Source organism: Acomys russatus, chromosome 10 (assembly GCF_903995435.1).
Source record: "Acomys russatus chromosome 10, mAcoRus1.1, whole genome shotgun sequence".
NCBI classification, from domain to species: domain Eukaryota; kingdom Metazoa; phylum Chordata; class Mammalia; order Rodentia; family Muridae; genus Acomys; species Acomys russatus.
The window spans coordinates 75,301,881-75,327,006 of record NC_067146.1 but is presented as its reverse complement, the minus strand read 5'-3'; the positions used below and the strand labels follow the sequence as shown (position 1 = coordinate 75,327,006).

General features: G+C 42.8%; 2 protein-coding genes across 2 annotated transcripts in view; one reads left to right on the top strand and one right to left on the bottom strand.

The window, feature by feature from the left end:
• Cntnap2 (contactin associated protein 2) overlaps positions 1–25,126 on the top strand; it is a 2,113,217-nt gene that overhangs the window by 1,901,596 nt on the left and 186,495 nt on the right. Inside the window, exon 19 of the mRNA XM_051152463.1 lies at positions 23,814–24,050. Coding sequence (XP_051008420.1) covers positions 23,814–24,050 — 237 coding nt within the window. The remainder of the gene's footprint in view (positions 1–23,813; positions 24,051–25,126) is intronic.
• LOC127194869 (60S ribosomal protein L36-like) lies at positions 16,258–16,620 on the bottom strand. Its single transcript, XM_051152462.1, has one exon. The coding sequence runs from the start codon at positions 16,618–16,620 to the stop codon at positions 16,303–16,305; it is 318 nt and encodes a 105-aa protein (XP_051008419.1). The 3' UTR covers positions 16,258–16,302.

Genomic DNA, 25,126 nt, shown 5'->3' with positions numbered 1-25,126 from the left:
ATCATTAACTCATTGTATGATTATATAGTCATTCCATTTAAGCTCTTTATATATGTATGCATATATAAAGGAGTATTCATTTTTTGTGGTAATGAAATATAGGAGGGAAAATATCTACTTAAAGGAAAGACTGCAATTTAATTGCACTATTAATTATTTTTAATTGATGTTTATATATCATTAAGCTTAAGAACACATCCAAGCTGTAATTGTATTGCCTTACATATACTTATACATAGATGCATGTGTTATAAAGTATGGCAATACATGAATAAGGGGTTTCTACATGAATAGAATTGGACTTACAACATAGCAAACTGTGGGCATAATCCTCCCTGCCTTTTTCTTCTGATTTTCAAACTCTCTACGATGGTTACCTCTGGAAGGGGTAGGGTAAAAAAGCACATTACTCCACACAAGTTTACTGATATACAAAAGTTAGAAATGACTTTTGAAAGGTAAACTAAAATTACTGCTTTAAATCTCTAAGCATCATCCTTCAACCCCCAAGAGAAGAATGGAATGGCCATTTCACCTTTGCCTTAAATTATCAAATGACTCAAAAACTGAACACTTTTCAATATCCTTACTATGTCAAATCATATTATTTTAACTTTTTGTAAGTTGCCCAATGATGCTATTTCATGACCTTTATCTGATGTGCTGTATCGTTCATTAAGCTCATAGAGGTTCCAGTTGTGGTTTGCATGGTCACTCCTCCTCCTCTTTGCTCTTCCTAAAATGCCTAGAAAAGGATTTTTTAAATTAAGATTCAAGTTACCCGAACAAAGGGGATAATGGACGATGGTAACACTTAAGAGAATCAGCAAGCAAAAACAGGAATAACATGCTTGGTAGGCAAAGGGAGGGTGTCCCTCTTAGCTGAGGGAGGTGCAGGCAAGTGGAGTTGATGTTTTTGTCCTCTTTAAAAGCTGAGAAACATTAGGACCTGAGTAACTCAGAAAGATGAGGTTCAAACAGGATTAGCTAAAAGTTTATCTAAGAAAGAGGTCTTTCTTCCAACCCCTGCACCTGGGAGCTCCTCTGGTAGAACCGGAGTAACAAGAAAAGGCAAGCTCTTTTCTCTGCCCTGGTCCTAAGATGGCTTTCCTATCTAGCCCTTGGATAAGAGAACTCCAACTTCTCTGGCCTTTAAATTTTGGAGGTGTATGGAGTTGGGGAGGCAAAGTAAGGGCTTTTACTATGTGTTTTGAGCCTTATGGAATTACTGGGATCCGTTACCTACAAATGTGACAGCATCCGCTGAAACTCATAACACATTCAAATGATTTCTGGAAATGTTAATAAGCCATACATTTAAAGCAATTCTTTTGTATAACTTTAGCATTTATTAAAAAATGAAAGCAAACCTGTGTACCGAGAGGGAAGGGTTTGCTTTGTCTTAAAGATACTAATCCAAAATGATGATGGGAAATATATTTTTTTTAAACTCTTGTTTTTTGTAGTTAGACCACTGTCTAATAAGAGGAACACACTTTGTGGGCAAGGCATAAACACTGTAATTCCTAGCATAAAATAGCCTGTAACCTGATCTGAGACGTCCTTCTGTCAGTGTTATTTTGCGTCCTAAGGCTTCGGGGCACGCACAGCACGGAGTGCGCATGCTCTGTGTTCAGAATCAAGGCCACCGAGAAGCTTAGCATCACAGCAGGACAAGCGCTGCTAGAGATGCACTGGATTCATTAAATGTTTGATTTGGGATTAATTGTTGGTCTTTGAATGTTTAGAAACCTTTTGTTGTTGCCGATTTTTTTTTAAACTATCCCCACAGTCAATAACAAGGCCCCATATAGGATTATAAACCCCCGCTGTAGCTTTGCTTTAAAGCACCTGGTCTCTAGCCTTTTGCCACAATGGGCCGAGCAGAAGATACATGGACATACATAGCAAGCCAGATTCCCCCCAACACTCATATTGACCCCGTCTTGGAGAGTGGGGACCATTTCTGTGAAAAACAGCAATTCTAGGCTCCAGATTAAAAAAGGATATCTTTTATTTCATTGTGATGTCGTGAGAGAACAACGAGTCCACGGAAAGAAATAGTTTTCTTTCCCTAGAAAAAACCACAGAACAGCTGGTTTTTCTTCTAGTTAAGAGTCTAATTTGTTCACATTTTGCAAGGGCTTGTACCTGCCTCCTCCTCCTTCTGGCCTAGTCTGTTGGGTCTCAGGAGGTAAGCAGGGCTGGACCTGGTGGGTACTTAGATGGGGAGCCTTGCCTGTTACATTTCCTGAGTGGTCACTCAACAGCTCTGATAGCTCCGCCCATAATAATGAGGCCGAGGATTGGCTTTTCTGGGTCTCTGAAACAGGCTTGGTCAGCCTTCCTGTTTCTTACATGTGCACCCTTCCGTGACAACTATCACACTGTGGGACTGTAAATTCCTTCTAGACAGCCAAACAGACAGCTTTTCATCTCATCCCCAATCCTCAGAATAGTACCTCATAAAAAGGCTGTGTTTGATAAATATTTAATAAAAATGATCATTTTCTAGAATCAGTTTTTAATTTCTATTTCTTATTCTGGAGACAACATCTTTTTAATGTGCTTTCACCATCCATGGAAAGACGGGAAACATACAAAGTAAAATAAAATAAGATACCAACTTGAGATCAGGTATGGAGATTCCTCCGGAAGATCTTTTATTGTATAGGATTGTTTTTGCTATTCTGGGTTTTTTATTTCTCCATATGAATTTGAGAATTGATCTTTCAATATCTTCAAAATATTTTGTAGGTATTTTGATAGGGATTGTGTTGAATCTGTAAATTGCTTTTAGTAAGATGGCCATTTTTACTATGTTGATTCTCCCGATCCACGAACAAGGTAAATCCCTCCATCAAACGGTATATACTCACTTATATCAAAACACTAGTCCAAGGGATACGTCCCATGAAAAACTTTACTTACCAAGAAAGTGGGTCAGAGGAGAGGACATCCTATTGAGACTTTAGGTGAGAGTAGCGTGGAAGAATGGGGAAATAGTAGGACCCACAGGGTCCTGGAAACCTACAAGAAGAACTTTATGACAGGCAGATCTGGGTCCTGGGGTCTTCCTCAAACTAAGGCACCAGCCAAGGAGAATATAGGCAGTAAACTTCGAACCCCTACCAAGACCTAGCCGACGAACAGGATATTCTCCACCATTGAGTGGAGAGTGAGATCTGACTCTCACATGAACTCTGGTGCCCCTTTTCTGACCACGTCCCCTGGATGGGGAGACCTGGTGGCACTCAGAGGAAGGATAGCAAGTTACCAAGAAGAGACTTGATATTCTAAGAGCATATATAGGGGGAGGAGGTCTCCCTCAATCACAGACATAGGGGAGGGGAGAAGGGGGGAAGTGGGAGGGAGGGAGGAATGGGAGGAAACAGGGGAAGGGCTAACAATCGAGATGTAATATGAATAAATTAATTTTTAAAAAGAATTAAAAAAAAATAATAATAATACACAGAAGAAAAAAAAAAGATACCAACTTGAAAACAAAATGAAATTGGTGCAGAGTATTCCCATAGAATTTTTAGTTGGCCTTCCCAGTAACATTAAATTCCTTCCTTGCAGCATTAGGTCCACAACCTAAACTGCAACAAACTCGACAAGCATACCACTTAAACACTTACCTCAGTTTGTGTCTTAGAGAAATGAAATACAAAGATATTTTTCTGCTATGCTTGGCTTTGATGCTGTGTTTTGAAAGTGACAGAATGGCTCTAAAACTGTGATATTCATCAAATATTAAAGTCAAGAGTTAGCACAGCCTACACATACAACGCTTTCATAAAATTGTCCCAGGTGCTCAAAAGGCACCTTTATTACTCCATCTTCCTAGTGTCCCAAAAATCTCTTTTCTAAGAAATCACAATAATTACTGAGCTGAGCCACAACAAGCCCATGGAGAGAGCAGGTGAAAGGAGGGTTACTTGGGCATTCAGAGGACGTGTCCTTAACAAATGCATCCCACAGTCCTGCAGTGTGTTAGCAGCAGTTTAAAAATCCCTATAGAAAGATGGGGTCAATGTCTGCCCTGTCACATATAATCGGTTTTATTTTGATCACTACACTGGATCAGCGTTAGCTTTGCTAATGAAAAGCAAACACAAGTGCAGCATTTGCAAAGAGCTCCTAAGGAACATCCCATTTGCACACACGAATATGACCTATTTTCCCCAAAGGTGGATCATTCTAAGAGCTGCAAAAAGAGTAGTTACATAATGAAATACATCAGCCATCAGTAGACTTTTCTAGTCCTGTGGTTGGTCACGTGGAGCAGCTCAGTGCCAGGGGACAAGATTCCCTGAGTCGGAGGCCGCTCTAGGAACCCACTGAATCTCTAGGATAGGCAGAGAATGAGAACAGTGTTCATTCATCTTGGAGCTGACAGTAGAAGAAGCCAGGCAGGCAGAAGGTGGTGGTGGCTGAAAGGCTCACAGCCCAGAGAGGTCCCACATGACAACAGTTCTAAGCCCTAACCCTCTAGGCCAAGGCTTCTTAAACTTTTTTCTGCTCAGGACTCCCTTTTGCCTGAGAAACATTTTACGCAACCCCAGGTGACTAGATGTGTTATTTGTTACTTGTTGCCATAGCCAACTGAGAAAAGTGACTTAAGGTAGAGTTTATTTGGCTCCCACTTTGAGAATATAGTCCTCTATGGTGAGGAGATCATGGCAGCAGGAGAATGCTATGGCTGGTCACCCTGAGTCCACAGTCAAGAAGCAGAGGGTGACAAATGCTTGGTTTCTGCTTTTTGTTCACTCCCAGCCCCTAGCCCATGCTGGAGTGCCACCCACATTCTACTGAAGCTTCCCTCCTTAGTTTGGCCTTTCTGGAAGCATCTTCATGGACAGCCAAAGGTATATTCCTATGGTGATCCTAAAGCAAATCCAGTTGGCAATGATTATTAACCATCACAACAGGCATATAATAGACACACAAAACTAACATTTGCTAATAGAAATGACAAAGAAATGTGTTTAAAAATAATCAATTCTTGTGCTGAGAAGAATGTACAACCAATGCAATCCAAAATATACTAGTTTGATACTTTCATTCTATTGAATAATGTTGAGAAAATTCCAAAAAAAAAAAAAAAAAAAAAAAAAAAAAAAAAAAAAAAAACCTCTGATGCTAGGGCTGGAGAGATTGCTCAGCAGTTAAGAACACTGACTGCTCTTCCAGTGGACCCATTACCCACATGGTGGTTTACAATCACCCGTAACTCCAATTCCAGGGATCCAACCCTCTTTTGGCATCCATCAGCACTATACACAATGGTGCCCAGACATACATGCAGACAGAAAAGCCCATATACATGAAACAAAACTAAATAAAAATCTCAAAATATTTTAATCTCTGTTGTCTATTATCAAATGGAATAAGAGTACAAAAGTCTAAAACTATGTTTGTACAGTAAGAACACTGCAGTTTATAGCACAGTCTGAGATGTGGTATTTCAGGTGGTGTGTGATGGGGTTGCTTGGCTTGATGGCACCCAGAGTGTAAAGTGTGCTGTCCTATGCTTAGAGCCAAGGCTACTTGGTGATCCACAAAGCGTAGGTCAATGCAGCCAGAAGCATCTTTATGCATTTGCTTTTGAGTTAGTCTAACCTTTTACTGTTAACATGTCTTTTCTGCCTCTAGTCAGGGACATGGATCATAGGACCAGAAACTGTGGTGTCAGTGTTGTTAAGTAGCTTGTTTAGTGACACAGCAATCCAATGAAGGAGATACCTTCTCTAGACCCATTTCATAACAGAAAAACTGAGGAACAGCAAGATTAAAGAGCCTGCACAAAGGAACCCAGCTAAGGGGGAGAGCGACTGGAACACAGACAGTCTCTGGAGAACCTGTTCTCTTGACCCCTGAGCTGTGGTTCTCATGGGAGAGGATGAACTTCCTTTCAGGCAACAGGCCAAAGGTTAGCATCTGGAAATGGGAGAGCTTCGGCCTTCAGGGAGACCCATCAGTGTCCTTCCATGGCTATCTAGCTACTGGTATTGGGATCTAGGATGGCTGGAGATGGGCAGGGGACCCTTCAGGAGCAGACCCTAGAGCCCAAAGTCCCCTTGAGGCAGCAGTAATTGCCTCACTCCTTGACTACATGCTCCTAAAAGGAATTTTTGAAATTGTGCAACACTAAACTTAGCTTATGTGACTTTATTTATACACTTGGTTATAAATTGTACACATGTACTCCTGCATTAATGTGCACCATAAAAAATGCACAACAGGGAAAATCATTCTTTTAACAAACAAACGGGAAAAAGCACACCATAAATTCACTTGAAATAGCACTTACTTGTCCTAAACTTGGAAAAGAAGCTTATGAGGATGCCTTGATCTAGCTCCTAGTTTCCCTGGAATTATTCCCTGATTGTTTCAGATCACTTCTCCACAGGAACACAAGTCCATGAAAAAAAAAAAAAGATTCAAGGAAAGACCTTTGATAAATTATGCCATCTTAAAACAATATATTAAAATGAAAACAAAAAAATGTTCTTTTAAAAGCCTGTAGCAGTACCCTAAGAAAAAGGTCACCCAACAAGAGAAATTCTCTCTACAATAATTCTTGTAAATGCCAGAAGCAACGCTAAAGTGTCAATCTGTTCTTTTTGGGTTTTTTTAAACACATTTTTATTGAAAAATAAAATAATTCATATTACATCTCATTTTCTATCCCATCCCATGCATCCTCCCATTCCTCCCTCCCTCCCACTTTCACCGCAATCCCTTTCCCTATGACTGTGACCGAGGGGGACCTTCTCCCCCTGAATATAGTACTAGGGTATCAAGTCTCTTCTTGGTAGTCTGCTATCCTTCCTCCAAGTGCCAATAGGCCATTGGGCCTCCCCAACAAAGGGACATGGCCAAATATGGGGCACCAGAGATCCTGTGAAAGTCAGTCCCCAGTCTCCACTTAACTGTGGAGAATGTTCTGTCTACACAATTTTTTAAAGACATTGAAAGGTCAATTCTCAACTTTATATGGAAAAACAAAAAACCCAGAATAGCTAAAACAATCTTATACAATAAAAGATCCTCAGGAGGAATCTCCATACCTGATCTCAAGCTGTACTATAGAGCAATATAATTAAATCTGTTCTTTTTGAACATTTCTCACAGCATCTCAATAGCCAGGGTATAAAATGGGGCCATCAAAATTCAAACAATCTAAGCAGCTCCTGGTGACAACATGTCTCAGGAATACGTGTGTGTGTGTGTGTGTGTGTGTGTGTGTGTGTGTGTGTGTGTGTGTGTGTTTGGTCATTATAGGGTTTATATATATATATATAGATATATATAGATATAGATATATATATAGAGAGAGAGAGAGAGAGAGAGAGAGAGAGAGAGAGAGAGAGAGAGAGAGAGAATTAAAAAGCACTTCAGCAGTCTTGGCAGCCTGAGCCCCCTGGCAGCACCTCTCATTCTATAAGCCTTTGCTATGTCTTGAATGAAATTTAACAGGGAAAGGTGGCAATAATGGGCACTGAAAACATGGAAACTTCAGAACTCCTACAAAGTCACAGTCCCATCAACCATGTCCCCATGGTCCCTCTCCCCACCTAGGAGAGAGTAGACTTTCAGGTTCCATTTTCATGGGCATCCTTTGAGCTGTCTTAGAGGCACAGGAAAGGCAGAGGGGTTGTTCTTTTAGCTAGAATCACAGACCCAGAATGCAAGTGCCCTTTATCCACACAAATCTCAACCTGGGGAGCTTGTAAAATGAGACTCCTATCTCCCACACTAAGGGAGCAGTGGAAGGTGCTGATAAGATGAATAGAGGTCTAGTTTCAAAGGGATTGACCCCTGAGCCTGTAGCAAGCAAGACATCTGCCCAAGAAGCCTCCATCCCAGAGGTAGATCATAGCCTTTCTCTGTTCTTCTTGAAGCTTCCGCTTGTTTTCCAGGTAACAAGTTTGACAAGAGGGCATAACCCAGGAAATAAACAATACTTCAGAAAGGTCTATGGTGATTGTGAGCATGTGGCTAGTAATTTTAACCTCAATTTATTTATTTTTTATTTTTTAAATATAATATTTTTATTGATTATTTGAGAATTTCATACATGCATGTAATGCATTTTGTCAATACACACACACACACACACACACACACACACACACACACACTTGAACTCCTCCCTATGTCTTCCCCGATCCACGCTCCACTTAAGATAATACTAACTCTCTGAAATGCCTCAAAGTGACTCTTTCTCTAGGTACTTTCCTGGGACAACTAGAGATGGCTAAATGTCTGCCATGGCCTTTTAAAATCTTCCACCCTGAAAGTACTGCATCCCTGCTCTGTGGCTGTGGGGACTGTGACCATAAATGTCCTCTCCAGAGACAGCATACCATAATAGGATTTCAAGGACATTTTGTTCTTATTCCTGGGTACTCCCTTGGTAATCTTTTCAGTATGTTCTTGTTAGACATCTGAATGTTACCCCGCCCCCTCTCCCTCTGAGAGGAGGGAAGTAGAAATACTCACTAGAACATGCAAACATGGGTATGCTAAGATCAAAATCAACCTTGTGTGTCATTCCTCAAAAGCCATCAGATTTATTTATTTATTTACTTACTTACTTACTTATTTACTTATTTATTTATTTATTTATTTTGGGGAAGGATCTCGTAATGGATTATGGGGCTGGCTTGCTGATCTGGCTAACAACCAAGCCTCTGGAATCTGCCTTTCTCTATGTCTCCAGTAATGAGATTTCAAGTGTGCCCATGTCATCTGTTGTTTGTTTGTTTTCTATAGATGCTGAGGTTGAACTTGGATCCTCACATTTGCCTGACGAGTTCTCTACCCACTAAGCTTTCTCCTATCTATCTGAGTCTTAATGGATGGTCAAACCTTCCTAGGGCAGCCATGTTCAAGATGAAGAGCATTTCAAAATCCTTCTTGCATAGGAGCCCTCTGTGGTAGAGAATATCACAAGCAGAAAAGACAAATGACTCACTTGGGATAAGGTCACTTATAGGTGAAACGGAAGATCAGAGCTTTGCAATACTAGAAACCTGGATGTGGCTTTGAATTCTGGAAACAGCAGGGGCTTCCATAGACTACTTTCTCTCATGCAGAATGTAGCTGCCCTGTGAAGATTTAGCTAGCCTTGTGGCATGTCATGCAGCCCTTCCTTGACTCAACCTCTGGATCCTGGAAGCTGCTTTTGATCATCAGTTTTCATGAGGTCAAAGTACAGGTCAGAGAACAAACTCTCCTGCATGCCAGGAATGGCATGTCACTAACAAAGGCTTCCTGAAAAAAAAAAAAAACACTTGGAGGTATACCAGAGGGTGTGTGTGTGTGTGTGTGTGTGTGTGTGTGTGTGTGTGTGTGTGTGTGTGTGTGTGTGTGTGACACACACATGCACACATACAAGTTCAGGGAAGAGGAATATAAACTCATGCATTTATACACATTGTCTGGAAAACACACACTTCCCGGAGAATTATTTTGAGATGAATTTCATGTCAGTGGAAAGAGTTATAGATCCATATAGAAAGCCTTTTGCAAGTATTTTAATATCTCCCATAAAAGGATACATTTATGTCACATATTAATGAATTCATCTATTCTTTTTCCATCAATGTGGTACAAAAAAAAAGAATCTAAAATAGGGGGAAACCCTAATAGAAGAAAAAATATTAAAGTAGAATTTTTGTTGTCAGTTTTATAATTGAAACTGTCCCCTCACTTTAAAACATTGTTTTCATTGTGGTGGAAGAAAAATAGGGTCTGGCCAAGACCTAACACCCCATGATATTCATTTTCTCAAATAAATTACACATGCATCATACATAACGATGACAAGAGGTGTATGACTATGTCACAGGCTCGAAGAGCCCAGTTGTCCAGGTCATGTGCAATAATATAGAGATAGGGCGGCCCAAGCTCATTGCCTTCAATTTCCTTTCTCCTCTTCTTATAGTTTGCTTATTTTTCTCCTTCTTCCATCAAAAGGCAAAGCACAGTAACTTCTTTGAAAATCTCATTTTCGTGAAGTCTAGATAATTCATAATCCTGAACTTATTTTTTCACAAACATACTGATATCGGTTTAGATCTTTTTTTCTTCTTATTTTGTGTTTTGGTTTTTTGAGATAGCATTGCACTGTGCAACTCTGGCTATCCTTGAACTCACCAGGTAAATCAGGATGGCCTCAACTCATAGAGATCCATCTGCCTCTGCCTCCCAAGTACTGGGTTAAAGATGTGTATCCCTATATCCAGCTCCATTATATTTTGATTTATTTTAGATTAATTTTTCTTTAATGATACAAACACATCAACAAGATGTCTTGCTTCTGAAGAAAGACATAGGTAAAATAACTATAAAAGCATGTATGATGAGCAGATGTCCATGATGTCATTAATTAGCATTCATTCATTTATTCAAGAAGTATACACCAAAGGCTTGAAAGATATCTCAGCAGTTAAGAGTACTGACTGCTCTTCCTAAGGGCCCGGGTTCGATTCCCAACATCCTCATCATGGTTTACAACAACTCTGTACTCACATCTAGTCCCAGGGGACCTGACACCTTCTTCTGACCTCCACAAACACTGCACACATGCACAGGCATACATGCAGACAAAACCCTATACAATTAACATAAACATAAACCTCAAAAAAGGATGTATATGTCAAGTGCCTAGTATGTAGTGGGATTTTTTGTTGAACTGTGGAGACACAAGCTGAATGAAACTCAGTGTTTAAATTCAAGGAGCCTCTGGTCTTCAGCAGATGTATATGTAAATTACCAATTGTAGCTTAATGTGAGAAAAGCCTTTGGATGAATTATATTCTTAATTCATTTCAAACAAAAATCACCAATGCAAAACAAAGTTAGGAGGGGTATCAGCAACCAGAAAGGATGTCCAACACTGGGATGCACAGCCTCAGGGTAAAGAAAGCCCCTGGCTGGCAGAGGCCAGTGCTCTCTGGGCTGTTCTTCTCTCACACTCCTGCCATTCTAAGTAGCTTTCAGGAAATATCATTTTTACAAAGGTCTCAAAACCTGGTGAGAGTTCTGGTATCTATAATGGGAAATAAACAGTCTCTTGAGTTACATGCAGTAGAGTGCTTATAGCACAAAATACACTTATTCAAGAGAAGACCTCCAGAGAATTTCCTCAAATCATGTGGCCATCAAAACTGTGCCCATGAATCCATTTCCCGTGAAGAGGATGAGGTTGCCACTATGGATGTCTGTGAAGTTGCCTGTAGAGATGAGGCATGTCCCCTAGAAAGCTGAATGACAGAAGGCTTGAAGATAAGTTGATAACTCTTGAAAGACAGGCCAAGACCAAATGATTAACCAATCACATCAATGAAAAATAGCACGATAAGGAGGATAATTAGTGTTCTGGTTAATTTATATGTCAACTTTATGAGACTCAGAATCACCATGGAAACAAATCTTTGGGCATGTCTGCAAGACATCTTTTAAGTTAGGCTGACTGAGATGGGAAGATCTACTCTAAATATGGGCGGTCCCAGTCTGTGGGCTGGGGTCCAGGGACCAAACACAAAGGAGGAAGCAAGCTGAGTACAGGCATGCTTTGCTCTCTGCTTCCTGAGATAGACACAGTGTGACTTGCAACTTCCTGTTCCTGCCGCAGAACTTCCCCCACCATGATGAACTGTATCCTCTGACTCCCCCCTTAAGTTGCTTTTGTCAGATTATATCTTCATAGCAACAGGGTAAATACAATTCTGTTTGCTTCCGACAGGTCAGCTAAGAAGAGAAGGGAATGTGTTCAGGGTCAAGCACAGGGCAGAGACGCAGCTCTCTACTCATTAACAGAATGGACACAAACATCTGAGATGAGGAACAGGCACAAACTACCTCACTAAATAAGTCTACAAATAAATAATTCCTAAAAAAGCAGAAGACAGAAAACCATGAAGTTAGCATTGCAGAGGTAAAATTAGGCAGAGACGCCAACTTGGAGCACTTTACTTATTACAGGAACAGATCAACCTTGTGTGTGTAAGTTCTGCCAAACTAGGCAAGCGTAAGTGAGAAAGGCAGACGTGAAAGCATGTTAACCTGAACTTTTAATTCCTTTGGATTAACCATTGTAAAGCCATTTTAGAATGTTCTCCTGAATGGACTACATTTTAATGACTGATGTGTGAGTGGGTGGATTGACAGTGCCCTCTAAAAGGCCACTTTGCAAAGGGAGTGCAACTCAAGTGCTCAGCTATGAAAAGGCAGTGTGGGCCAACAACTTGAAGAAAACACTGTTGCTATAAAATTTTAAATTTCACTCATCTTGACTCAGCAAATATTTATTAAGTGTCTGATGGAGGCTGGAGGCTGGAGGCTGCCTGAGATTACAAGGCAATTTTTCCCTTCAATACACTTACACCTAATAAGTCAGATAAAGTTTGAGTAAGGCATTCAAAGTCCCTGGCCAGGTCCCTAGGAGAACCTCCATGTTGCCTATGTTGTGTGCATGTATGCATGTATTTATTGTATATGTACATATATACATATATATCCTGAAAGGGAACAGTAGACGCTCAGGACACCCCAAGATCAAGTTCTCAACACAAAGGAGATTTCTTTGCCCAGGAGAGGAAAAGGGCAGAGAATAAGATACAAAGGCAGGAGATAGAGGACCAGAGAGAAGAGGAAGGGAACAAGGGAGAGAGGAAAGGGGTATTTGTCTCAGAGGAACAAACTACTGCCTCTAGATAGAGAAGGGACAGACGTGGCCCATAGGAAAACAAGACATGGCAGTTTATAAAGGTAAAAAGATTTAACTCAGTGGTTCAGTCCTCAGCTCTGGAAAAAAAAAAAAGACAAAATAAAGGTAAAAAGACCCCCGCATTCAGATGAGATGTCTAATTTTAATTGGGAATGTTAATTAGGTGAGCCAAAGGGGCCTTTTGATTACTTCAGTGCTTTGACAGTCAGACCTTGCGGGTCAGCCTCAGAAGGTGGAACTGGACACACAAGGGGATGGGCCCTGGGGGCTACCTCTAGGAACGCAATCTAACCATTTTTAGCATGACAGAGGGAGTGAGGAAGAAGAACACGGTCTGCCAGAGCCATGTTTGCCACACTCAAGCTCCTGAGCATCCCTTCATATCCTAAGCCTGGTTTTCAAAAATTTATGTATGCACTCAAATGTTTGCATTTGAATGTATTTTTCTAGAAGCAAAGCAATGGTGTGTTAACCTTGGTTTTTATGACTCCAACTTGTTCTCATATTATTTAAGAATGTTATGATACCATTGTATATAATATTGAAGTCAATATTATTGCAATTCTGAAATGTTCAAGTATTAGGTCTTATAAATATAAATATTACATTTTATATATTTACAATTAAGCATTTACATTATCAAATATATTGTATTTAATATTACAGAGAAAGGAAATTATAATAAAACATTAAAAATTAAAGAATCTAAGGACTGAGTGCCCAGCTCAGTAGTAGATCACTTGTCCAGTATATTCTGGGCCCCAGGTTCCATCCCCAGCACCACACAAAAGAAGAGAAGAAAGCAGAGGAAAGGATATGAGCAAGGGGGGGGGGGGTTGAATATTGGAGAATCTAGATTTGAAGGATGTAAAGGTTTTGTTTTGTTTTTTACCTTACTCTGAAAACTATTTTATATTTAACACTGAGTGGCTAGAAAGGTAGCTCAGTGGTTATAGCACTTCCTGCTCTTCCAGAGGGCCCAAGTTTAATTCCTAGCACCCACATCAGGCAGCTCACAACCACCTGTAGCTCCAGTTCCAGGGAGCTACACAATCCCTGCCGTCTGAAGGAGCCTACACACACCAACACATGGCACACATGAACTCATATAGGCACGCAGATACAATGAATACAAATGAATAATTAAAACACTTTTAAATTTAAACTAAGAGATTTCAAAAGCTTCCACAGTGTTAATGTCATATTTCCACAGCATTCCTAAAATAGCCAGGCACGTCCAGCTACCTGCAGCAGCAGCTCCCAACCCAGACTGCACAGTGGGTTGCCGTGAAGACTAGTCAAAGTTGGCCAGTGGCCAGCACTTCCCTAGACTCAGAACTCTGGGAGTTCACACGAGATGCGTGTTGTCTGTTTGCAGCTCTGTTGTTTGATCATACCCTGGACCCCTATCTTTCGCACTCCTCCATGATTCTCTCTGCGTGCTATTTCCACACTGGCAATGCCCTCATTCACCTGGTTGCAGAAACCCATTCATTTATCTATCAGAACTGACTCAGAAGTCACTTTCTTGGTGAAGCCGTGGGACAGTCCCACAGCTGCCCACAGACAGAGCAGTCCTTTTCGCCTGTTACTTATCCCTCTCTGCTCTGTGACTCTAGATCTCACGCCATGCTGTGGGATGTGTTTGCTCGCCTCCCAATCAACCGTGAGCTCCTTTAGGAAAAAACGCTGCTCCCAATTGCTTTCGCTATCACTGTGGGCCAACTTACATATTGCATAATTCCATACACATGGTTTCTAAATGAAACCCAGACTAGGTTAGATCTGCTGATTAGAGTTAGATCATGATGCTGGGGATGCCAAGGGAGAAGCTTGTTCCACTATGTGGGACATCTAGGAGAAAAGACAGATCACAAAAAGATTTGATTATGCTGCATCAAGGAATAGCAGGGCACTATCAGAGCAAGTAGAAGACTGGATGAAAAAAGAAGTGCAGCATTCAGGTAGCCCGTGTGGCTAGCACACATACAGAATACAAACAGAATGAACATGGAAGCTGAGGCGGTTGAAGTCTGGGTAAGGAAGGGCAAGCCCACAAAAATCTTCTCAATAAACATGTCATAGAGCGAATCCTTAGTTCTGTGCTTTCCACCTCACATGTTACTAGTGACAACCCCCCTCACCAGTATGTAACATTCTAAGGGGAGTAATCAGACTTCAGATTAGAGGTGAAGAATCACTAGAGGGCACCCCTTGAAGCGCCTTCATAATTGTCAAGGTGACACCAAAGTAACTGAGCCAGGCACACTACAGAGAGAAAGTAAGGGGAAAAACAGATTCTAGAGATGGTCCAGAGCTCAGGGTGACCTGGGACTATTGCCTGTGAGTGACCACCCAGGTATCATTCACCAAACTAGAAGAAGCAGAGAGGAAGGGTCTTGCAGGAGATGGTGAACTCCACTCCATATAAGGAAGTGGTGAGCTCAGCTCTATGGCAAGAGATGGCAGACTCGGCTCTATGGCAGGAGGTGGCGAGCTCCACTCTATGGCAGGAGATAGTGAGCTCCACTCGATGGCAGGAGATAGTGAGCTCCACTCGATGGCAGGAGATAGTGAGCTCAGCTCTTTGGCAGGAGATAGTGAGCTCCACTCGATGGCAGGAGATAGTGAGCTCAGCTCTATAGCAGGAGATAGTGAGCTCAGCTCTATAGCAGGAGATAGTGAGTGCCACTCTAAGGCAGGAGGTGGTGAGCTCAGCTCTAAGGCAGGAGGTGGTGAGCTCTGCTCTAAGGCAGGAGGTGGTGAGCTCTGCTCTATGAGTTGAGGTTTGAAGCAATGAAGACAAGGTGTGAATTTAGACTAAGACAGAGAAGGCTGCAGGAAAGACCTCAGAGTAGAAACATTGTGTGATAAGCTGAAGACAGAGCCAGTGATGTGGAATGACAAGGAAAAGTCTTCCAGAAAAGGCCAAAGGGCAACCAAAGAGTGTCCCAGGATAGATATGGACCTTTCCTTTTGGTATCTGAGAGGTTCTCAATGATCTCAGCCAAGGAGGCATCACCTCAGCAAATGGAGGCAGACTAGAGCATTGCCTTAGGAAAAACGGAGAGGAGAGAAGGCTTCTAGAACTTTCTCTATGATGGAAATATGGCGGGATCTCTGAACACTATGCTAACCTTTCATGCAGTCCTCCTTCCTATCAAGCCCATCTTGTGTGGGCCTCATGGACCCTGAGCTCATCTCTGTGTGTCCTTCCTCTTTTCTCTGCTTCTGCCTAGGTCTGCTTCTTCTTTCAGTGGCTCCTGGGGCTATTCTAACCCTCGCTTTCTTCTCACTTGAAATACACTTGCCCTAAGAGAATCCACTTGTGCTCCTGGGATTCAATACCATCTATAGCAATTCTAAAATTTAAATTTTCTACACAGGCGTGTTTGACATTACCAGTTCCCTGACTCAAAAAAATAATACTCAACCTATTCTAAGCTGAATAGATAACAACATATTCCTCTCCCCACAGTGCCCCGTCTATTTTTTTTTCCACTGTAACCGCGAATACACATAAAACTGTGCACAAACGTTTATTGAGGGAGGGGGCATCAGTCCTTCTTGGCCGCGGCCTTCCTCATGGCTGCCAGCACGTTGCTAAGCTCCTCCCGCTTCCTCTTGGCCCGGATGTGCGTGTCCACCCGCTTCTTGATGAACTTGAGCACGCGCTTGTCCTTGGACACCTTGAGCAGCTCCATGGCGCGCCGCACATAGGGCGCAAAGCCGCACACCTCCCTGATCATGTCCCGCACGAACTTGGTGTGCTTGGTGAGGCGCCCGCGGCGCCGGCTGTGCCTCGGCTTGCTGACGTTCTTCGTCACTTTGTGGCCCTTGTTGAGGTCCACGGTCATGGAGTAGCGCAGGGCCATGGCTGCTGCTGCCCCGTCTATTTTTTTTCTGTGTGAAGCTTTCTATGTGAGTTCTGGGGATTCAAGTTCAGACCCTCGCACTTGCACAATGAGTGCTTTACACACTGCGGCATCTCCCCACCCTTGTCCCTTATTCTTAACAAACACCAAAGGTTTTCATTGTTGCCCCTAAACATCATCTCTTTGTTCTGTTAGTCCAAACCATCACTGTATTTTTTTTTTCTGTCCTCTACAGTGGTCTGTTGCATCCCTGTCCTCTTCCTTCAGCCCATCACCAAAATGCAACCAGCTACAAAGGGTCGTCTGTTTTGTTTTGATTTTTGAGACAGTATGTTGCTGGGTAGCTCATTTTCACCTAGAACTCATGTTACCCAGACTGCCCTCAGATTCACAGCAATCCTCCTGCCTCAGTCTCCCAAGCACTAGGCTTACAGGAATAAGCCGTTCACAAAGACCTTTTCAGTGACTTCTGCTTCCTTTGCACTGAACCTGTCAGCACTTACCCCTTGCTTTCTGTCTAAAGTCTGAGGCTCTGACCACACCTGGCGTTCTCGCTAGCCTCACATCTACCCACCTGCCCTGAACTTTGGTCATCTTGGCCTTCTCTGCTCTGGCCCTCGATGCCTGTTCCTTCTCTAGGCCTTTGCAATGTTCACTGCCCTCCCTGGAATGTTTCCTCTCCCCCAGCCCCAGTGAAATGGTACTTGCCTTCAGTGATTAATTTAACCACAATTTATTTCCTGTTTTATCTCTGAGAGCTCATGGGTCATGGAACACACTTTCTAAATATTTCAAAGAATAAGGGAAAATGACTCTGTGCTAACCAGAGGCAGACATGGGTTCACGGGACTGTATCTTTAGGATGACAATGATTGCCTGACGAAGGTCACACAGTTAGTAGGAGCCAAGACAAAAGCTGAAACCCACATCTTATGATTCCTGCCTCCACTCGCTCCTCGTGAATCCCTGATTATATGTCTCCAATGAGGTGTTCTGTATCAAAGCCTTTATAGAGCTTGATCCCTGACTATACTGATAATAGGTACGAACAATGCTACAGGAGCATGACCTTGGAGATTCAGGACACAGACTGTCTTCCTGTAGAACGCTCTTATTAGAGACAGTTGGTGCTGTTGCTCTTCCAAGTCACCGCTCACGGATATGTTTAAAGTAATGTGCTTGGTACTTGCGTCTCACAGGGAAAGCGAACCATTACAGGTTCAACTTGAGAGATTTTTCTTTGGCATTTTTCCTCCTTTGTACAGATGCAGGCACATAAAAATTATTATATAGAAACTGACCTGGAAGTGACCAGTCTTTTAGAGAGCGTGGTGGGAAATCAGCTACAATAGATAGATAACCACCCGAGGACACAGAACTAGCAGAGGTGAGCATTAGCCTGCCCCACATCTAATGTTGTTAGTCCAAACTGTTTATAAGAAATTGAGGAAAACATCAAACAAAGAGAATAAAAAAACATTCAGGAGGGAATTGTGTGGCATGCTTGGGGAAATAAAGCAGATTTTGCCAATGTAAAGCCAGGAGAGAAACTGGTTGTGATTCAAGATAGGAGAGCCTCTGGAGGATGCTGGGAAACAAGTTTAGACAGAGCTTTGATGTGCAAAATGCCCAAAAGGAAAGAAGCCAATACAGAAGGACAGTGAGCAGAGGGAAAAGCCCCAGGGACTTAGGAATGGGGCACCTAAAATTCACCTAAGTCTTTAACTAGATGACTAATTGCTAAGCAGCTAATAAGAGTGAGCATTGCAGGCAGTGGCTTTCATCCAGGACAGGGTCTGAGGACCCTGAGGCCACTCGCCAGGCCCAAGCCGCCTGCTGCGCTGCAGCGCCCCCTCCCAGGAGCTCCTCCTAGATTTAAACAGAAGCCTCACAGAGCATCCAGAACTCAGGGAATTTAGGGAGAAGTTTAGAAAAGGGTTTTAAGGTGGCAGAAGGAAGAAGCAAACGTGAAAAGTAGATGCCAGTGCCACTGGAGCTCAATAAGCATGGTTTGCTTAGAAGGCTGGGTCGGTGATTATGCGTGTGGATAGAAATCTCATACTGGAAGAATTGGAATGTCAGTCTGTGGGTTCAATCCACAGCCCCCAAAATGAGTAGGAAGGGGACAAAATTCTCACGGGCTAGAAGCAGTCTAGGGAGTCTGGAGACCTCTTTGCGTGACTTCCTCGGTGAGGACCTGTTTGTTGGCAGCGTTGAAATCAAACAAGGGAGCAGTATTTATGCCATGGAAGCGGGCAGCGGTACTAGTAGGGCTTCTCCTGCCCACAGAGCCAATCATTCTACCCTGACCAACGCTCCAACGGATGCATTAGATGAAATCCTTCTGGGTACCATTCCCTGGAGTTCAGATGGAAAATAAACCTTCTCATCTTATGTTGATGCTTTTCTGTTTTAATTACCAATACACAGTGGCACTCTTCAATTATCTTTTATTACACATCCTGAGCCGAGCAGCTCAGCGTTTGTGCACTCTCCCGCAAACCACCATCACTCAGCTCCTCATTCCTACAAGGAAATAGTTTCAAGTTGCAAGTTACTGACTTTAAAATAAACTTTTTGGAAAAGAGCCCATTTGTGAATTGGGAGTTTTCAATTCTGGCCCCTCGGGGACGTTAGAGAACAAGAAAATCTTGTCAGTCTTTGAAATATAGGTTACAAAATATCCCCCAAGTGAAAAGGCAAAGGGAGTGGAATTATTAAAGTTGGAGAAGAAAAAATGAGAAGTAATTTAATTATGGAGGGGGAGCTGTCTGGGGGGTGCGGAGCTTCCCGCGTACACACACACTGTAAGCCTTTGGGAGTTGGTTTTTACGCTAGGGGATAAATCTCTTTACAGTATTATTCTAAGAAGAATGGTTTGTGGATTTTATTTCAAAAATTTGAAAAGCTCTCTTCCTGCATCAAGCATAATTGACATATGATCTGTGTTGAAGACCAAGAAATAGTTAAAACAAGGTCACGTGCAGACGTTATGGTTCCCAGCACCTTTCCCCACCCAAAACCATCTGGTGCCATCTGTTCAAATTCTGAGAAATGTGACATAAATAAAAAAAAAAAAAATCTATCATGATACTTAATAGAATGTTTAAATCTAAACTTGACTGCTTTTCTGTCAAAAAATAAATAAGACTATTTCTTATTAGTATAAAAATTAGAATCATAGCTAGAGAGATGACTCAATCTGTAAAGCCTTCACCATGCAAGCCAGTTGACCTGAGTTCAAGGCTCATGCCCCTCTAGTCCCAGGGCAGCCCTAGAAGGAGACAGGATGCAGAGGAAAGATAATGGACCAAAGCTCACAGGCCAGGTAGCCCAGTACATGCAGACAAAAGGCCCTGTCTCAAACAACCTAGAAGCATGGACAGGCACCCAATGTTGTGACTTGTATAAGCCTGCCACAGTATGCACATACCCACACTGAGACACACACACACACACACACACACACACACACACACACACAGAGAGAGAGAGAGAGAGAGAGAGAGAGAGAGAGAGAGGTTTGAACCAAGCATTCTAAATCAATACTTTTGGATAATTTAATGAAGGAAATGATGTCATTTGGGCATAGTTAAACTGGGATTCTTTTAGTTTTTCATTCAGAAGGGATGGAGATGTTACTTAAGAAACAATAATGTATCCTGATTTGGCGTTTTCTTAAACCGATCTGAAACAATGAACTAACAGCAGTAAATCTGCCACTTGGAACCTTAAATGATTTACATCACTCTGGGGCCTCAGCTGAACAGTTGGTTTATGATGTGGTTTCAGGGTAACACATTTAAGCCTGGTTTGTTCCTTCCTCCAAAGCTGACATGAATCCATAAAGCTTTCAAACGATGACTCTAAAATATACAAAAAGAATTCTCAGAGGCATGTTTTCAGACTGTTTGCATAAGGTCTTTAGATTTCACGATCTGCTGTGGCATGCTGTCTCCAGGTTAGCTGACGAATGTTTAACATCATCCAGACAGGGACCACTCAGTGACGGGCTCCATCCGGTACCATCCTGGCTCAGCTTTTCCTCCAAGGATCCTAAATGCTGTGCGCCTATCACATGGGAGCCTATTGTAAGTGCCGATTGCCTAGGCCCGCTGAGTCGGAACCTCTGAGTTCCATTCTGGTCCCCAGACCGAGAAACCAGCATTTTAACAGGTTCTAAAGATGGTGATCAGAGAAATGTCAGGGCCTAGCACTGCTCACTGTCTGCCTCCAGTCCTCGCTCTGGGGAAAAGATGCTGTGGGAGAGCCTTGCACAGAAGCTCGGTTTTTTTTTCCAAAGGACAACCATGGCTTGGCCTGTATGACTGCCCTCGGCTGCCCAGACCCTCCCTCCCAAGCCCTCAACCCGGAATTTTTGTCTGTGGCTGCTCATCCTCCTCTCCAGCCCACCTGCTTGAATTCTATGGCTTCTGTCTTCTCTCCACCCAATCCTTCCCTATTGCCTTCTTCTCTCCCACAGACCAGAGCCTGTTCTTAGTGAAAGTCCGCCCCCTCCCACCCCCATTCCCTGACCTAACTCCCTATTGCAAAGAGAACCTCTCAGGGCATGTGCTCTGGGCAGCATGTCCTACTCCCCCCTGTTTTGTTAAGTGTGATTCTAGAGGCCTGTCCTAGGGGCATCGATCTTTTCCAGAGATTCTGAACTCCAATTGGAGGAGATCTCTCCCTGTGCTCTGGTGCCCGTCCCGAAACAGGCCAGAACCCTTGGGAGCCTCAAGGGCACCACAGATACATGAAGAATTTGTGGACTTTGATGGCTGGGTATGATGCTCTCTTGCTTTCTGCACACTGCTGCCCATTCTAGAAGCTTCAGGATGCCCCCTTTGCATAGCTTTATCTCTGGTCCTTTGGAGTCCAACTTCACTGTATTTTCTCTCAGGAAGTCTTCCTTGGCCCAAGATACAGAGAAGTTGTCACTGTGTTCAGGGACCCTGTGTTCCTGATTCTGGAACACAGCCTGGATCCACACAGCCTGGATCCATACAGCTTACACGTTCTGCTTGCCTGCTTATCCAAATCCTCCTCAGGATCAAGAACTCAGTGTCCAACATCATCAGTGGTATATAGTCAGTGCTCAATCGGTGTTTGCCGGGACAATGAAATACGGTAGATCAGCGGTAAGATGAGGCCCTCGCGTCATACCTTCCATAAGCATTGTCACACTCACCACATTGTGCTTAGAATGGGCGTGTCTCACCCGACATATATCACACTGCCATGTGGGAAGGTCTCCAGGGACAGGGACTGCATTTACTCATCTTTACGTCCCTGTAAGCATGTAGCAGTTAGCATGGTAAATATATCGTCAACCCTGTGTCTCCAAATAAGGATAGATTTGGCATTTTGACCAAGACAATCCTTAAGATGTCCTTCTACATTGCTACCCTTTTATGTCTAGTAGATGACATCAATACCCCCTCCCATCACCTTGGCAATGCCATATATACCTCTAAACACAATGGGTCCTTCATCACAGTTGACTGAGAATCACTGAAATCTGTGGCAGTGCCCCATATGGGCTGACATCGGAGTATGGCATCTGTGCAGTGGTGAGAGGTAAAGGTTAGAGGGGACATCAGCACCCATAACAGTCTGGAAACTAGAGTGAGCTCATTTTTACTAACACTAATATTTCCAGGCACCAGACACTGTATCGCACATGCATGGTTATGCAGTCCTCACAGCCACCCATGAGGGCTCAGTTCACAAGGAAGAAAACAGAGATCCAATTGACCCAAGTCAGTGCATTGAGCAAGAGTGAAAGTCTCTCTGGCATATCTGACTCCACTCTTCTGTGATGGCTTCTTCAGTAATGATGAGCACCAGAGTTCCCAAGATGAAAGCGTGTCACTAAAAACCACAGTGCTAGGGCTGGCAAGATGGCTCAGCAGGTACAGGCACTTGCCCACAAGCATGATGACCTGAGTTCTGTCCGGGAGCCTACATGGTAGAAGAAAGTTGTTCTCTGATCTCCACATATGAACTGTGGTACACAAGACACACACACACACACACACACACACAAAATACTAAATAATAGTGAAAACTGTGGTGTGTGGTGATACAGGTTGTAATCCTAGCACTTGGGAGGCTGAAGCTGGAACACAGCAAATTTGAGAGTAGCCTGTCTCAGAAAACAAAAATAATAACTTTTAAAAAAAACAGTCATAACCTGGAGTAATGTGTTATGAAATATGTTCACATGGCGTTAATTTAGTTGGGTGTTGAGAATAATCGGGTGCATTGACAGCGTTGACAATGAAGTTTAAGAAATTCGTTGGGGATGTGGTTTGAAGAGAGCTAGAAAAGTGGCAGTGAAGCCCAGAGGCATCTTTAGGTGGCTCAACCTTCGGGTGACTTCCAGTGACTTCAATATAGTGATTAGCAGACAGTGGGGACTACGCTGCCAAGAAGTGATTACTAAGCAATTAACTCTGATTATGCTGTGGGAAAGGGCTGACTCAGAAAGGACCACAGATCTTTTCAATAATTTCATAGTGATAAGGATGGTAATACTGGCTGGCACTGTTTGTTGAGTACTAACTATTCTCTGCTTCCAAGATGGAACCCTGTAGCCTATGGAGGATGGTTAAGATGTCTAGTAAGGCAGGTCAGGAGCCACAAAGCTGAATTTGAAACCAGGTCTCTCTAATGTCCTGTGTTGTGACTTGCAATCCTCAAAACTTCTCAAGTCTGGAGTTTATCAAGGGCTTTGCTATTTGGCTATACAAATCAAATCCAGTCTCGAAGAGTATTTCCCTATGGGCTTCTTAAATCAAATTTGTGCTGTAATTCTGCCTTTATTTTCAGTAATCTCTTCAACAGGGAAGCCAGTGAGTTTTATATTTTATTTACTTTTCTAACGTGATGTTAGTTTCATGACTTTTTCCGTGTTTTGTTTTGTTTCTAGGCAAGGCCCTACCCTGGAGCCCAGGCTGGCCTTGAGCAGGGCTCCTCCGACATTAGCTTCCCAAGCATGTACCTCCACATTAAGTTTTTTTATTACTATTTTCATTTTAATTTTACAGGTTTCATTGCTCTGCTACATGCTGTATTTTCTACAGAGTATTTGTATTGATGGCAACAGCTCACCCAAATTCAAAGCATAGCCAGCATAGGCCTCAAACCTCTCTCATTGTTTTTCAATTTTGGTCTTTCCTTCTCAACAGATGTTGGTGCCTTTTTTGAAGAGGGCATGTGGCTGCGCTATAACTTCCAGGCACCGGTGGTCACCGCCAGAGACACAGGCAGCAGGGTAGAGAATTCTGCAGACCAGCAACCATTGGCTCCAGACCTGGCCCAGGAGCAGATCCACTTCAGCTTTAGCACTACCAAGGCGCCCTGCATCCTCCTCTACGTCAGCTCCCTCACCACTGACTTCCTCGCTGTGCTGGTCAAGCCCACAGGTAAGAGCAAGCATGCCTGGCCTTCTACCTTCAAACAGTAGTCATGCCATGGGATGCTGAGCAAATCGCCTGACTCCTTTGAACCTCGTTGCTATGTGGAAACAGCTTGTCAGTTGAGTGCTTGCAGCAGCAAGTTGATGGAACACATTAGGCTCTTTTCATATGAGGTGGACATGAGATGGTTTCGTATTATAATGATTCTTTTTATTCCTATCAAACAAATACCTTTGCTACTCTGCTAAGTAATGGCATGCTCTGGAGTAACAAAAATAACAGATTAATCAATGAATTGTCCTGATTCGTGACTGTGAATCAATAGATGCCATTAAAACGTAGGAACTCTCAATAAAAGTAGAAAATCAGAAATCTTTCCATCCATAAAGCCATTCTGAATTTTACACTCACAAACATATCTGCAGAGAGAGAGACAGAGAGAGAAGAGCTGCTGGAAGCACAGGGGCTGTTTTCACTTGTGGGTCCCTGCAAGTCTACTCCATCTTGAAGTATATAAACCTCTTTTTTAGACCAAAGGGAGAGGAGTGCTGAGTACAGGTGTGCACACATGTGCCAGTCAGAAGACAACCTCAAGTGTCGGTCCTCAGCCTGTTTCTTCTTTGTCTCCTCATTGCTCACCACTACATGAGCCTGGTTAGCCCGAAGCTTTCCCAGGCTTCTCCTCTCTCAACATCCCCATGCTGGAATTACAGGCAGAGGCTGCTCTATATAACTTTACGTGGGTTCAGAGAATCAAGGCTGAGGTCCTCAAACTTGTATAGCTAACGCTTTACCCACTGAGCCATCTTGCTGGTCTTTTGAAGCCATCTTATAAAATCCTTTATTAAATTTATTCTTTAAGTTTTTTTCATACGTAAATAGTATATTCTGAGTACCAGCACCATTACCCTCTCATCTCCCGCTCTTATCTCTCCCCCCACCCCCTTCATCACCACAAATCCCCTTTCCTACTTTCAGGTCTTTTTGTTTCATGGCCACTAAATTTAACTAGGGCTATCTGTGTGTCCAAGGGTTTGCATTTATCCATTGCAGCATGGTGGGCTCATGAGTGGGTACCACAC

Bases quoted from the DNA above. Each gene is read 5' to 3' on its own strand.
- LOC127194869 (XM_051152462.1), bottom strand. From the start codon at position 16,620: ATGGCCCTGCGCTACTCCATGACCGTGGACCTCAACAAGGGCCACAAA.